This window comes from Sebastes fasciatus, chromosome 7 (genome assembly GCF_043250625.1).
Source record: "Sebastes fasciatus isolate fSebFas1 chromosome 7, fSebFas1.pri, whole genome shotgun sequence".
NCBI lineage: Eukaryota > Metazoa > Chordata > Actinopteri > Perciformes > Sebastidae > Sebastes > Sebastes fasciatus.
The window spans coordinates 30,001,009-30,018,131 of record NC_133801.1 but is presented as its reverse complement, the minus strand read 5'-3'; the positions used below and the strand labels follow the sequence as shown (position 1 = coordinate 30,018,131).

The 17,123-nt window shown below is 42.8% G+C and overlaps 1 protein-coding gene across 1 annotated transcript in view; it reads left to right on the top strand.

The window, feature by feature from the left end:
- The first annotated feature begins 756 nt into the window (after positions 1-756).
- ecel1 (endothelin converting enzyme-like 1) overlaps positions 757-17,123 on the top strand; it is a 58,403-nt gene continuing 42,036 nt past the window's right edge. Inside the window, exons 1-5 of the mRNA XM_074640255.1 lie at positions 757-930; positions 11,395-12,599; positions 15,326-15,401; positions 16,352-16,464; positions 16,574-16,666. Coding sequence (XP_074496356.1) covers positions 11,742-12,599; positions 15,326-15,401; positions 16,352-16,464; positions 16,574-16,666 — 1,140 coding nt within the window. The 5' untranslated portion in view covers positions 757-930; positions 11,395-11,741. The remainder of the gene's footprint in view (positions 931-11,394; positions 12,600-15,325; positions 15,402-16,351; positions 16,465-16,573; positions 16,667-17,123) is intronic.

Here is a 17,123-nt window from a genome sequence, read left to right as displayed (position 1 = left end):
ATCATAAAATGTTGCAGCCCAATAATATCAATCAGTGGAATAGACTCGTTCATTTGGGAACAAGTTGATGTTCTCTCTCTGAGCTGGTGGGATTGCATAAATTCAAATGTGCTTCTTCTTCATTCATTTTCTCAACATTAACAGGAGACTAATAGCATAGGTGTTACTGGCCACATCCAGCTGTTCATTAATCATGTCCACGCAGGTACAGTATGCTGCTGTGAAGTCGTGGATTATTATACTGTGAGATACAGAGTGATTTATTCTATTCTTTTTTTACTTTTATCTTCTTTAAATGGAAATATAGTGTGAATGTGCAGGAGTTGCCGATGGCATTTTTCTTATGAGTTAAGGATGATTTGATGAATAATGAGCATCAACATCAAAAGTTTCAATTTCAAGTCAATCTTCTTCCAAAAAACTGAATAAAACTATCAATAATGAAGTATTTGCTCCAAAAATATTGAAAAAATAATATAAAATGTGCATTTGTCTTCATAATCACTCACACAAATACCAATTATTTTAAAATACAACCAATGAGAATAATAAAAAAAGCACAGCCAGTGGACAAGGATTAACATCTGTTTCACTTGTGTGTGTGTGTGTGTGTGTGTGTGTGTGTGTGTGTGTGTGTGTGTGTGCCTTACCTTGTTAATGAAGGACCCCCTCCCTCTCTCTCTCTCCTCCCTCTCTCCCTCTCTCTCTCTCTCTCTTTCTCTCTCCTCCCTCTCTCTCTCCTCCATACATCGGAGGCTGTGAGCTGCAGTGGCGCCAGAGAGCGGTGCGGATCCCGGTGTGTGTGGATCTCCGGAGGGGAACAGGATAATCCAGTCGGACCTTCAGTGGAGAGGATCTCCGCTAGACGCACTCAGAGAGCAAAAAGGCACTTTTACGTTCCCACGGGGGATTTTGATTTACTCGCCACAGGTATGGTCTTTCTGCACAAGTTTCCATCGCTCTGGGGCTGAAATCCATCCATCCATCCACACCTCTGATGATCCTCCAGCAGTCAGAGTACTATAGCCGGCAGGTTAAGGGCTCTTGTAGGATAAATCACGTTTGATCATGTTGTTGTTGTTGTTTTTTTTATTATTATTATGAAGAGAGAGGACAAAGTAAAAAACTGCCACAGATTAACTTGGAAGTCACGTCTCAGCTGCCGGCACGTTGATGAGAGATCCACTCATTGTGTTTTTACGCACATGGTCTCTCAGTTATCAGTTTTTTCCTCGAGGTGTCCATGAAGGGCTCTAGAAGTTTTGATGGTCAGTAATTAAATGAGATTAAGTGTGATGTGTGGATGCTGAGCCGGTCTGTCTGTGTGGGAACGACTTAAGTTGACTACTAACTGTCGTACTTTTTACAGAACAAATTATGTATTTCAATGGACAATAACTGTAGCCTATGGATTTATGTTTCATGTTTTATCATATGATCACGTTTATTTATTGGTTTCCATATGTGCGTCCTTGGTGACGATTCGCCATGCAGCAGATGAAATGTATCTAACGCAATTTGGAATTTATCATGAGCAAAAAAATGATTATAATGGACTTTAATGTGCGTAAAAGTAGAGACTAACTGTGCTTCTCACCTCCTTTCCTTTTTTGCTCACCGCCACCAGCAGCAGCAGCAGCCTGGTCTGCGTCTTTACGCACCACGAGTTTCTGCATCGCCAAAAGTTTGAGATCAGTACAGTCACTTTCGATTAGTCTTGACACTGCTACCTTGCTGGCATACAGATGTTTTAACTGCTCTGTCCACCGCCGTTGACGCGCTTTTCTGCCTCAAACAGAACCTCGTTCAAAATCAGTGCAATTGAATACTTCGCTCACCGGTAAACAGACACACCTCAGAACATAACCTAAGACCTTATATACATGTACAGTATACAACAATGTTTAATTCGGCATATAACACAACCAGTAACAGCAGCATTTATATGAATAAAATGTTAACATTTATATTTTCTTTGTCAAGTGTCCCTCCTCTCAAATACTGTACATGAAGCTGGGTACCTAACAAAATGAATAACTTCTGATACAGTAGTTGAGTAGAGAGATATACTACTGTAATAGTAGTACTAAGTACTAATATGGCAGGAGCATGAGGGCTAAAGGTTAGCCCATATACATTAAGTGTTAAAAATATCAATAATTTAAATGTAGTTTGGCACACTGCTCTATACAGAGAAGGAGTTTGGGGAGTCATTAAAGATAATAGAGTTACAGTATATCAGTGTGTGTGTGTGTGTGTGTGTGTGTGTGTGTGTGTGTGTGTGTGTGTGTGTGTGTGTGTGTAATAGAGAGAGGAGGGAGTAAAAGAGGGAGAGTTCTTCAAGGGTTCTTCTTCAGAATGACTCAAACTCTTCTGTTTTAATAATAAAATAGAAATAAAGAGCCTTCTGTGCTCCTTTGAAAAAAGTGTTTTCTTTTAATGCTAATGGGGGACATTTCATACATACACAACACTTCTAATGGCAACACAAAAGGAGGGTTGTGCTGGTACAAGCCTTAATAAGTGTCTCCTGGTACTATACAGGACTCTTGAGCTGTGTGTCCAAATGTGTCGTCCATACAAACGCACCGTAGCACTCTACTGCAGCCTCTGGCGACCGGCGATAAGGCTCGAGGGGGCTGACTCCCACGCTCAACCCTTTGAGTGCCGTGGAGCTTTTGGGGCAGGCACTGTGACCACTTTGATTAGGGGATAATAAACCCATTTATAGAAGGCTTTCAGGTGACGTAACTTGCCGGAGAGGAGATAAAAGTACAGAGTTTCCCCACTAAGCCTTTATTTCTGGCTACCACCAAATATCATCACAAACTGCAGTTAGCTCTCAGTGAATTCATGTTAATGGTAAAGTTTTGAGTTAGGCTTTTCTGGAAAATGACGGATATACATTGTTGTGAAGGAAGATCAGTTGTTAAAGGTGTATGCATTTGCTTCCTGGGTAGTTAAACTGCAAGAGATGCATAGTGACGGTCGAGCAGGTTATGGATTTGGTTACAGACCGGAAGGTGGAACTTTATTTGTTACTATTGATTCGACAGTAAATTAGACTGACAGTAAATATTAACGGCTATCTTTTATGGTCTTTTTAATGTGCCCTCTAGCAATCGTTTTTGCAACTCTGTTGCTAGACGATGTCGACCGCTGGTGACTTTACGTCTCACTAGCAACAAATCTGACTGCTTTCTCACACCACGGGGAACAATTTTAATGTGTTGATGTGTTAACTCCCATAGCACTAAAGCCTGTAATTCAGCACTGAGAGTCTGTGGCGATAATTCAGTGTAGCTCATCCTGATACACATACAGCAGGAACTTTCGAGGAGTTTGAAGTAACATCAGTAAAATGTTCACTTTCACTTGTTACTCGTGTGTCAAAGTCAACGCGATCAGTACACGTTAACGCAAATTTGTTTTAACGGCACTAATTTTTTAATGCATTTACGCAACATGCGATATTTTGGTTGTAACAGGCTCAGTCTTAAAGCTAGAGTGAAGAAACTGCATCATATGAAACTCAAAAACCTAAGGAATCCATTGGTACCAACCATGTCATACTAGCTTGTCGTGAAGGAGGATAAACAACGCTCCAAGCTTACACTAAATTTTGGCGAGGAAAAACTGGCAGGCCATTTTCAAAGGGGTCTCTTGACCTCTGACCTCAAGATATGTGAATGAAAATGGGTTCTAAGGGTACCCACGAGTCTCCCCTTTACAGACCGGCTCACTTTATGATAATCAAAATCAATAAAGGGTTTGGGGCAAGTCATAGTCAAGTCAGCACACTGACACACTGACAGCTGTTGTTGCCTGTTGGGCTGCAGTTTGCCATGTTATGATTTGAGCATATTTGTTATGCTAAATGCAGTACCTGTGAGGGTTTCTGGACAATATTTGTCATTGTTGTGTGTTGTTAATTGATTTCCAATAATAAATATATACATACATTTGCATAAAGTAGCATATTTGTCCACTCCCATGTTGATAAGAGTATTAAATACTTGACAAATCTCCCTTTAAAGCTGCAGTAGGCAACAATTTTTTGGAATCATTCGGGCAAAAATTCCATAATAACCTTACATCATATTATAATTCAAGTGTTCAGAGAGAAAACTAGACTTCTGCACCTCCTCATGGCTCTGTTTTCAGGCTTTACAAAATCTAGCCCGTGACGGAAAACTTTGATCAATCACAGGTTATTTCAGAGAGAGAGCGTTCCTATTGGTCGTTATTGGTGAGCGGTGCTTGGTATTACCTCAACTGATCTCAACATGGCTGCCGGGTCACAAACTTTCTAATTTTTCACCTAAACAGTGCACTACAAGATGTTTCTGAAAATATTTGAGGCGAGAAATAGGCATTACAGTAACAGAATATTGATTAATTTTTGATCAGCGCTGCCTAGTTTGACCGGAGTTTGCGAGCGATTGGCAGCCGTCTCTATAGGCGGACGCAGGACGGCAGACTCCAGCTCGGCTCTGATTGGTTGTTTTCCTCCGGTCTGTAAAATCTTGCAGATACCATTAGGAGCACCGGAGGACACAGAAGAACATGATTTTTTTCAGATTACCTGTCATGCGCTACTGTCAGGATATAGTGACCGTTTTATAAAAACAACTTTTTTTAATTTGCTCCATTTCTACCCACTGCTGCTTTGAGGTACATTTTGAACAGATAAAAAAATAGGCAATTCATTTTTTGATTAATCGCGATTAACTATTTTAATCGATTGACAGCCCTACTTGTAACTTTAAAGAATCAACTAACTCACACCCTTACCTCTATGTGAGAAGCATAGTTATTGAGCCATTGCGCACGGCTACATTTCCATTGGACCTGCTACATTTATGCCCCATCAGAGGCCTCCACTTATTGATTATCCATCGATCTTCTCTGAGGATTTATTATTAGTGGTGAGAGAAGCAAGAGACAGGTCTTCGAAGTGTGCAGTTTGCTACACGTGCCCCCTTCACAAATTAAAAAATGTCCAGATTCCCCGAAAATTTGTGTCAATCCCCATAGACCCCCCCATGTTGAAATGCCCAACTTTACAGCAGAAATAAACGGGTTTACAGCTCTATAACTAATTTACCCGCTAATGACAACTGTACGGGAGATGAATTTTTATATAGCTCACCCATTAAATTACATTAAAGTGGCAGTAGGCAGAATATTTTGGAATCATTGGGCAAATATTCCATAATAACCTTTCAGCATATTGTAATTCTAGTGGTCTGCGAGATAACTGGACTGCTGCTTCTCCTCTTGGCTCTGTTTTCAGGCTTTAGAAAATCTAGCCCGTGACGGGAGACTTTGGAGGCAGCTGTCAATCACTCGCAAACTCCAATCAAACGGTCAAACTAGGCAGTGCTGATCAAATATGAATCAAAATTCTGCTACTGTAAACTTAGAAAGTTTGCTCCAGCTGGTGGGCGGTGCTTGGTATTTCCTCAGCTGATCTCAACTTGGCGCAAGGTCACAAACTTTCTGATTTTACAGTTAAACAGTACACTACAAGATGTTTTTTTAAACATTTTATGCAAGAAATAGGCATCGGAGGACACAGAGGCACATGATTATTTTTCAATCATATTTGCTCCAACTTGCCTACTTCAGCTTTAATTCATGTTTTAACAACTATACCGACCAGTTACAGCTCACGTCTCATTTGCTGTTTATATGTGGGGTGTGTGGGTCGTGGAGGGATGAGCCTGACGTTGCTTCGTTGTTCAGGGGAGTGTCCCAGGAGACATTGTAGATTTTTCAAAGGAGTTTCGGGGGTCTAGAAGGGATAATTACTTGATTTTCTCCAGGAAAAAGGAAAAAAAATATCTGTTGTAATGAATAGTGTAATAAAGTGACTGTACGTGTAATTTTCTCAAAAAAAAAAAAAAGGGATGAAAAGTAGAATTAAGTTACCCTTTGAAGATCGTGTGGTTCATTTGGATTTATTAGAACTTTCTGTCCATTTGGTGCCATCTGCGGGACCCCTAAAGGTCCCTGGACCACAATTTGAGACCCCCTGTTATAAGTGAATAAGACATTGTCTGTTGCTGGAAAGATGTATGGGAAATGCTTGACAGCTGACAAGGTGCTATGTATCATCAGGATGGGGTGTGTTTTTGATGCATTTTAAGCGTCCATGTATGTGCTGTGAGAGAGACAGAGAGTGTGTGTGTGTGTGTGTGTGTGTGTGTGTGTGTGTGTGTGCGTTTGTGTGTGCGTGCGTGTGTGTGCGCAGCAGTATTAGTACAACTATAAGATATTAGGCCCTGTCATGTTCGGTAAATAGCCATTCATCACGCATGCCGCTCCCTGTGATGGTACCCACAAGATCCAATCCATTAGCCATCGCTGGGTGTCCACTCACACAACTGTGATTGTGTGTGTGTTTGTGTGTGTGTGTGTGTGTGTGTGTGTGTGTGTGTGTGTGTGTGTGTGTGTGTGTGTGTGTGCGTGCATGCATCATAATTTATTATAATGCTTAAGGAGTTGTGACTTATGTGACAGTGCACCTGCATTTGTAAGAGAAAGGGGGAGAATTCTTACATTTTGAGCAGCTATTCAATGATATTCACATCATAAGAAATGATACGAGTATGTGACCGGAAACGGTGCCATAGATACAGCATGTTTCTAATTGTGTGTGTGTGTGTAGCAAGGCAGAGGATTGATGGATGATAAGTTGAATTGATAATGACACCGCACAGAGACAAACTACCCCCCCCCCCCCCCTCCCACCCACACACACACACAAACACACACCACCCATTTTCAACTACTATGGAATGGCCAGTCCCCTCTGCACCGCACATGTCCTCACTACTGTTGTTGGCATGGGGAGAGTGTATAGGCAGACATGTTCTACACATGTTGTCACCAGCCGCTTCTTTTCACCTGCGATCCATGAGCTTCACCAGGACAGAGATGCAACACTGTGCAAGCACCCAAACCAAACAGTAGGGGTCGCTAGAGCGATGACAAAGCAACTCTATCACCAGACAGAATGTTGATATTGGATGATTCTGCAAAACCCAGAATTACAAACAATGACGATGTCTTTTATTTGACCATTGAATGCCCACATTTTACAAGCATGCAAGTTATATTACACACCCATCCACCACCCTTACCTCCACACCCTTAAAAGACCATGTCGGTGTGTGTGGCAGTTTTAGCTCTTTAACTACAAATCATATATACTTTACATTCTTGCTGACCATTGTTTTACACATAGCCTACTGCATATTTTTTAGGTTTTTGGATCCTTTTTTCTTACCATTTTAGGCAGCCACTGGTCTTCATTAATTTCCGTAAAGTATGAAAATCAATTAATGAAATTAAATTGCATTTTTTAGGTAAATCTGCTCTGTCACTCACCTGTGCTCACCTTTGAGAAAAAAAAAATCAGAAACCAAAAGTTTTATTTGCTTCTTTTGGTTTCACGATGGCGCCCCCTAGTCTCGCAATAACTTGTATGAATACTGTTAGTTCTCCATCTACAGAGATGACAACTTGTTTCCATACATTGAACAACCACCACATTAGCTTTCCTGTTAAAGTCTATTTCTTATCCAACTTACAACATGAACACACGTCTTGAACTGCTCCATAGCTTGTTGAACAAGCTACCAAGCAAACTTTCACTTGGGAGAAGTGCACCTCTAACATCTTTTTACAGGCTAGATAGCTAATTAGCTGCTCAGTTGCAGCACATTAATCATCACGTAAACAGATCTGCAAATGTCTCTCGGGTCCTGTCCTTAGGGGCCGTTCACATGCTGTGTCTAAAATGCATGGAAAACGCCAGCCGTGTCGCTTTCATCGCTTTTATCCAAGGTGCTTGGGAGGTTGCGCTACTGTCATACCTGCCGTAACTAAGTAATCAAAACCTGCATGCTGCGATGGCGATGATGAAGTTACGGTAATTTAGCAGTTAAAGCCTCACTGACTAAACTAAACAAAGTCAAAACAAAGTTAAATGTATTTCCAGCACCGTAAATCCCTCACAGTAACATTACTGCTCAATTTCTCTGTGTCAAGTTGTCTTTCAACCGGATGTTGTGACATACTTCAACGGAAAGGGTGAATCAAGTAAAAGAGTCCGTGGGACAGACCGTAAAGCTCTGGGTAGTCCTGAACTAAAATGATAAACTTCTCCTCCATATATTTACCATAAACTGATATTTACGGAAGAAAGAAAACATATCTGCCGGCTGTGATTGGTTGTTCCTCGTCATATGATATGCAGTGCGCGCTGCAGCACTCCAAAAGTTTAACCATTTTTATCTTGGAGAGCAGCCGTTGCGCCCTGAAAAATAGGCGCTTGGGAACGCTTGCGCACCGTGACGGTGTCGCTCCCGCGTTTGAGCGTGCCTGCTGCGCTTCTACATTGACATCAATGGATTTGAGCGTGCAAAAGACACGGCATGTGTCCTTACTCTTCAGTATCGCTAACAACACACTGTCTGCCCATGACATGTAGGCTACAGCGCATGTCTGTTTACTTTGTCTCTTGTTCCCCTGCTGGGGCTCAGCCTCCCAGCTGCTGTCAATCAAACACTGACACGCCCCTCCAGCTGAAAAAAAGCCAATGGATGTCTTGTGTTGGACAAACTGTTTTGCATTCCTAAAACACTGCAATATGGTTTGCAAAATGGTTAGCTGCCATGTAAAGTAAACATGATTTTGAGTAAATGGTGTGGCCCTTTAAGTTCCTGATGCACTCAAAACGGATGAAGACATGGCAGGTTATGCAGCCCTCATGGCTACATGGATTCTACCTTGCGTTGTGAGGGGCTCATTAAATCCTGCATTGGCACTGAACGTGAATCACACACTTCAGAATCATCCAATATGAACATTTTTCCTAGGGCTGTTGCAATGAGAACCCCTAGTCAATTGTACTATTGTCACTAGGACTTGAACCCCAGATGTCTGCAGTGGTAGACAATAATTTTATCTCTAGAACAATGCACTCTTGTCCCTGTATTCTTTCTGTCATCCTTCCCTATTCCCCCTAAAACATAATAAACCACTCACCACCCATTTTCCATTCCCTCATGAATTGTATTACCACCTCTCACAGGACGAGATACCCGCTTCTCATCTCTCTGTTTACCTGTGATCACTAAACTTCTTATTTCTTTCTTTCCTTCTTTCTTTCTTTCCTCCTTATCTACATACAGCACTCCCATAAGGCGAGGGAAAGCTTGTTAAAGACATCAGTGCTGAAGTTTGCTATTCTCAGAGGAGATAACAGGGATCAATTTTCACAGATCGCCTTCACAGCTTTCAGCAAGTTCAGTGCATCTAGCCACTGAAAACACACACACACACACACACACACACACACACAGACAAGGGCTCGCAAGCTCACATCGGGACAGCATCCAAAACACAATTTATCAGTCAGTCTCTCTGTCTAAAGGCTTGTGATACTGCCTACAGGCTATGTAGAGTGCATCAGCAGAAGCAAAGGAGAAGGCAAACAGCTCAAAACAGTCTGTGTTTGTCTGGTTGTTTTTGCCGCATGACATGAATGCATATACATGCTATGAATCCACTGTATTCTAGGTCTTTGTGGTCAAATGTATTCATCCTCAGTGTAAACAAAGAACATATATTGCTCAGAAGTGAAAGTCCATTGTTCCTTCTATTGCAACATCAGTATAACAAGTTGTGCCCTGTGCTTTTGCCCTGTGTGTGAGTAAATAGACAGCCTACAACTACATTAAATTATGTTTATGTCATGCTACTGGCACTACTAGCTACTGGCCGATAGCCGGTTGTTTGGGAACAGAGACGTTAATACATCCACCACGGTACAGCCTTACAGCATACAGCCCATGGGAGTATGGGAGCCCATTATTACAGCCACATACAGCTAGCAAGTAGCTGTACTGTAAACAATTGCTGTTAATTTACAGCAGGATTTCAACAGTATTAACCTGTTATTGCTAAAAAAAACAGTGCTTTACTGTTAATACAAAAGAAAACCTATTAAATTATGCTCATAGGCCATTTTTTAACTGAACTATAATGCATTCTTAAAAAACAGCTGTAGACATACATTTTGGGAAGTGTCAACAAGTCTATTATAGCCTTTTTCCTAACAAGTGCCTTTAATTGTATTTAGTTTGACTATTCCTATGTCTGTAACCTAGCTGCTAAGTCTATTCATCTTGGCAAAAAATATTTTTTATTAAAATGTATGTAAAAAATACAACCTAAATAGTGCATTAAAACAAATCAGTAAGATAATGTAAAGGAAGGTGGAAAAACAGCTATATAATGTATCTTTAAACAGTAAATTAACTGTAAAATACTGTGAAATTAATAAAAAACAACCAGTTCAAACTGTATTTTTCATTAACCGTATAATAATGTTAATTTTACAGTAATATAAAGGCAACCCTGCTGCCAGTTCTTTACTGTTATTTTACTGGGAAATTTTTAACAGTGTGGCAGAACCGGATATGTCATATGAGCGTGCAGGGCGGTGCAGTCCCGTGGGTCTGATACACGTTCATTATGACGAGGAAACTTTTAGGACAAACAATTTAAATGAGGACTATTTAAGTGTTCATACTGGGAAGTTGTTGGAAGTTAAAAAATGATTCTCTGATTTACAGACGTTTCTTTGTACATCAATGGCAATGGACTCATTGGCGTTTTCAGTCCAACATGGCGGCAGCGCTAACAAAGCGCCATCTAGCGGCTGTTGTCAAAAAAGCACCAGAGTTTTGTCACTTTGCTTCTATACTCTTTGGTATAAATGAAAACACTTTGTATGTGCACATATGATTGATATTTTGGCAGCTGCTTGTAATGTGATAGCGTGTTATTGCTTTAAAACCTCCATAGAAGATCAGCTGGTGCCCTACATGATATGCTGTGCTCTGTGTGTGTGTGTGTGTGTGTGTGTGTGTGTGTGTGTGTGTGTGTGTGTGTGTGTGTGTGTGTGTGTGTGTGTGTGTGTGTGTGTGTGTGTGTGTGTGTGTGTGCGTGTGTGTGTTTCTTCAGTAGTCTGGTGAGACAGAGGACATAAATTCTCCCTGTCCTTCTGTAACAATAAAAAGTTTTACATCAATTCCGACTGACACATCCATGCCCATCTGATGATGCCCACCTGTCTCCATTGATCCATCCACAGCCGTGAGTCACCCGGGGACATCGTCTCAACGCGGGATGACTATCACCAATAAATCCAACAGCTTTAGCCGAAAACAGACAAAAAACAGGACAAGACAGAGTGGGGAAAATGTGCCCAAAAAGATGCCATTGTGTCATTCTCGGTGTTGTAATCGTGGATTCAATTTCCTATTTCTCTCTCGACTTACAGTACCTCCTCTATCTCATTTCTATTTTTATCGACAGGTCACCTGTAACTGGTTGGAGAGAAAGAGGAGAAGAGAGCAAATGGAAAGGGAGCAGAGAGAAAGAGGATGAGAGAAAGAGAGTGGGAGCTGGACCCATGAGATTCCTCATGCACAATGGGAGCACCTCGCTCTGTCGGCTTTTGATTTGAAAAGAATAAAGGGGACTTTGCCTAAAGAGGGCCAACAGGATTTTGACATCACTTCAGTGTTCTGCCCTTTGGTGGGAGTCCTCCCTTTTGTCTCAGTAGGAGTAGTCATGACTGTACACTAAATAACTCCTCTTTCATCCCTTTCTCTCTACGCCCTGCTCCTACAGCACTTCTTACCTGGGGACAGTCCATTGCCATGGAGAAGACATACTCACTAACTGCCCACTATGATGAGTTCCAGGAAGTGAAATATGGTGGTCGCTATAGCAGCGACATCCTCAGCAATGGCATGACCCTTCACCTGGGAGGCAGCCTGGATCGTCATATGGGGCGTGGCCGGGGAGGGACCACGTCAAACGGTCGAAACAGAGATCTAAGCAGCACCAGCAGCAGCGGAGGGCTTCCTCGGTGGAGCCGGAGGGAGATCTGCCTCCTCTCTGCTCTGGTCTTTGCAGCAGGCATGTGCGTCATCTTAGGCAGCATGCTGGCACTCAAGTACATTTCCCTGGACGCCCAGCAGGATCCACAGTGCCGACAGGACTGTCAACGCAAGCGCTCCCTGCTGCGGGCGGCGCGCTTCATTCAGGCCAATATTGACCCAACCATCCAACCCTGCCAGGACTTCTACTCCTTCGCCTGTGGTGGCTGGCTGAGGCGCCACGGCATCCCCGAGGACAAGCTCAGCTACGGCATCATCACCGCCATAGGAGAGCACAATGAGGAGAAACTGCAGCGCCTCTTGCTGGAGCCGATACGAACGCGCGGCCCCGACTCTGCGGAGCGTAAGGTCAAGGAGTTCTATCGATCCTGCGTCAACATCCAGGAGATCGACAAGCTGGGCTCTGACCCCATGACGGATGTGATAGACAGCTGTGGGGGGTGGGACCTGGTGGGGGCTCCTCCCGGTGCTGCTGGGTGGGAGAGAGAGGGCGCACCGCTGAGACCTGACTTCAATGAGCTTCTGTACAGGACCCAGGGTGTATACAGCACCAACGTCTTCTTCTCCCTCACTGTCAATGTGGACGACAAAAACTCCTCCAGGAATGCAATCAGGGTGAGAAAAACAAGCCTATTAATCTGTTGTCAGGCTATTAAATAGGCATTATCCCTTGCTATAAGCCCCATAGATGTGGGTCAGTAGGGGCCTACTACACACATTAGTAGGTTTTATACTCTATTCACATGGTAGATCACTGGAAGAAGGTATAAAAGAACACGACCTCTAGAGACCGTAGTAATTACGACAGGAGCAGAAGTGGAAGTCAGGTGCTGTAGTATAGACCGTGTGAAACTCAATAAGGGATGGAGGTCGGGGACAATGAGTGGGACACAAAACACAGGGCTTTCAACCAGAAGACTGGAGTTTGCATCCTGTTTGAAACCAACAATGTGTAGTTGTCTTTGTGTTCATAGTTATTTTAACCCAAAACACAATGTTTTTCCCTAAACTTAATTTTTTTTTTGCCTAGCACTAAAGAAGTTGTAGTTTTGTTACCTAAACCTAAAAAAGATGTAGTTTTGTTGCGTAAACCTAAAGAAGTTGAAGTTGTGTAGCCTAAACTAAAAGAAGTTGTAGTTTTGTCACCTGAACCTAAAGAAGACGTAGATTTGTTGCGTAAACCTAAAAAAGATGTAGTTTTGTTGCGTAAACCTAAAAAAGTTATAGTTTTGTTGCCTAAACCTAAAGAAGTTGTAGTTCTATAGCCTAAACCTAAAGAAGTTGTAGTTTGTAATGCAGCCGCCAAGCGCTGCTCACGCGGGTGGTCTGGACAAAGCCCTAAAGAAACCTTTTTGTTCGAATTCAAACCGTGAAGTTTCCTTAAGTTTTACAATATATTTGAACATGTTGCTTTAAAGTTTCACTTTTACAACATAGTAGGCATAGTAGGCCCATAAAGACCCACATCTATGGTGCATAGAACACCTGATAACACCTATTTAATGGCCTGATAACAGTTGAATCAGGTGCAAAAAACGATGTTGGGGTATTTGGGTTTCTGTGTGTGTTTGTGTGTGTATGTGTGTGTGTTATCCTAGAAATGTTATCTTGCCTGGTGGAAAATCCTCATAAAAAGCACAGTCACAGGACACTAATGACATTCCTTTACGGTGCAATAGGTCCTTAAATTAGAGCGAGTGAACTTGAGCATGGAGGTTCATTCTCAACCTTGGGAACACATCTGTGATAAAATATTCTAAACTCAAGGTTCACTTGCTTTCCAACTTTTTGCCAGAGCTTTCTCACAAACTCTCTTCAGCAAATGGAACTTGGCTGTTGAAATTCTGCCCCTCAGGCCGTGTGATGACACCAGAACAAGTTGCACTTGCTGAAAAGGGCTGTGAGATATGGATGACAGCTCCAGACAAATCTAGTAAGTGAACCTTGAACTCAGAATATTTTAACTTGGAGTATAAGTTTTGTTTCAGTTTTTATAGAGTGAAACCCTAACATCTGGTCTGATGCACAGTTTGACAAAAAGTAATAATAACTAAAACATATCAACAAACTCTTATCAGGGGAATCCCAAATTGGCACTGGCCTTAGAAAACCATGTATCTCCAAAATCAGCGGTACTGGAATGAGTTTTGAAGTGTGGGAGCCAGCTTTGGATGACACAATACAGTGTTTCCCACAGGATTCTGACAGCGGGCAGCGGCGAGGTCCGGGCGAGGACTGCTGTAAAATTCACATTCGGGCCTTTCCAAGCAGACCTCGTTCGCAGCGTACCAGACGATGCGCCCGGTGAGGAGCCCATCAGTTGAGAAGTGTAAAATATTTTTGGTTCACTATGAAACTGTAGCGAGCTGGATGTCAGATCATTTTGATTTTCTTTGAATTAGGCTACAGGTTGATGATTGGATAAAGATCAACAGCACACTCTGCTCCGCCAGCTGCAAAATGTGGATAAATATACTATTCATTTTTTTTTATTGGGCATCAACCTCGGGTTTACGCACGTATTTTTGAAGAAAAAAAAATAGACTCAAGCGTAAATAAATGCTTCAGTTCAAGTTGCGGTTACGTGAGACACAGCTGAGACGGAGCCGTGCAGACAGCTGCTGACCAGATTAAAATGAGAGCGTATCTGTAGAGTAAAAACACTTCTGACACCCTCCAGTCTTGACATGCACGGGCTGGACGGGAATGATTGAAACGTCTTTTTAACGTGTTGCAATAAAAGTGCATTTGCGGGTGATTCGCGACCCTGAAAAAAAGTGGGACAGAGCTGTGAGGTGGGTGGGCGGTCCAATGGCCTCTTGGCCCTCCTACTTCCGGTGTCCATGTCCAAGATGTCAACTTTTCATGAGCTGGAAAAACAGCCCTGTTTTCAGTTTTGTGACAATACATTTTTCAGAAAATCAAATGGGCATTAAAGTGGTTTGTTTGGCTTAAGAAATAGGAGAAGCCCATGAAGGAATACGTAATCCGTCAGTTTATCTAAAAAATTCAAAATCAACTAATTTGAAGATGCATGGTTTGCACTGAACATTATTAAAGTCATATTAGTTGGCCAATATCTGAGATTTAATAAAAGATGAACATCAGTCTGACGGACACAATGACTCCACGTGTGGGCATTATTTATTAAATGTTATAAATAATTGACACGTTTTGCACATGGTGTGTTGAATGGCTTGTGAATGATGGCATCATTACAGATTATTAAAATATTAACCAATCCTTTGAATGTCCATCTGTTGAGGGCTCAGCAACACATATGTGACCATATAGCAGAATGAATGTGATTCCTGCTTGAGCTGCTGACTGTGTGTGTGCAGATTGATCAGGAGGGGCTCACGCTGCCGGAGAGAAGCCTCTACCTGGGACAGGATGAGGACAGCGTGAAGGTAACATGCTTCTTTAACGCCATCCCATCATCTCCCTCTTTCTGTCGTCACCCTACATCCTTCAATTCCCCCTTTTTCTCCCTTTCTTCCTTCCCTCCTTTTCTTTCCCCCTTTTAGTTAACCCTTCTCCGTCCCCCCCCCCTACTTCCCATCACCTTATTTTCTCCCTGGATTCCTCTTTCTTCCCTCCTATCCTCACTTCCTATTTCCCTCCATCCATGCTCTTCCTCTCCTCTTCCTCCCAGCTTTTCTCCCTCCTTCCTTTACTAGGGAAGATCAATATCGATAATTTGATACTCACAAGCTACTCACAAGCTACTCATTTAGTATCGATTCCTTTAAAACAATATCGATTGTATTAATGTTTTTGCAAAACAGCCCTGACATATTTAGCTGGCCCGTGTCACATGACTGTGGAAACCATGTGACATCAGAACCTAGCGCACAGTGGCGCACAGTCGCACACCTCCACATCAGACTTAAGAGAATGGCAGAGAGGAAACATGGTGTGGTGTGGTGCTGCTTGTCACCTGTAGATAAAAATACCTTTGGTCCATTTTCTTCTGAGTGTAATGATTTTTTTTTTCTGAAAATGACTATCATAAAAATCACATTTAATTTTATAATTACATGATCAGTATCCTACTTGGTATCGCCCATCACTATCCTTTACCTCATACTTTACTTCCAGTTGGCTCCTTATCTCCTTCCTCCCCTCCTACTGCCCTCTTTCTTTCCTTAATCCTTCTTTTCCCTCCTCCACTCACTCTCTCTCCACCTCTCCTAACTGACTCGTCTCTCTCTCTCTCTTCTTCATCAATCCACCTGTTTTCCTCGGTCACTCGCTGTGCTTTGTTATCCTGTCCACTCTGCCACATGTCACCCCCGTCACCGGCCATTACCGATGATGCCTCGGCCCCTCCTGTCTGTTAACGCTGATGTTGTTGTGCTTCTCAGATCCTGGGGGCGCATACAAGGCCCTGATGGAGCGCTTGCTGAGCATGCTGGGAGCTCACAACGCCACGCAGAAGTCCAAGGAGATTATACAGCTGGAGACGCGTCTGGCCAATGTGAGCTGTGTGTGTGTGTGTGTGTTCCTGTGCATGCATGCATGTGTGTGTGTGTGTGTGTGTGTGTGTGTGTGTGTGCAGTGTTGAGTAAAATCTCCTCTCTCTCCAGATCACTGTGTCAGAATATGATGACCAAAGAAAGGACATCAGCACCATGTATAACCGCATCACCCTCAGGCAGCTACAGCGCATCGCTCCCAGTGTGAGTGCTGCAGTCACACACGCACGCACGCACGCACGCACGCACGCACGCACGCACGCACGCACGCACGCACGCACGCACGCACGCACGCACGCACGCACGCACGCACGCACACACACACACACACACACACACACACACACACACACACACACACACACACACACACACACACACACACACACACACACACACACACACACACACACACACACACACACCCATCATTTACATGTGTGTGTGTGTTTGCCATGCATTTTGGGTAGAAGCAGACGTGATGAATTAAGATTTGAACTCCAACTGAGCTTTTTAAGTAGTGTGGCGAGTGTGTGTGTGTGTGTGTGTGTGTTTGAGGGAGGGAGGGAGTGGTGAAGCACTACACACACACACACACACACACACACACACACAAACACACACAACACAAACACACACACACACACACACATAAAGGCCT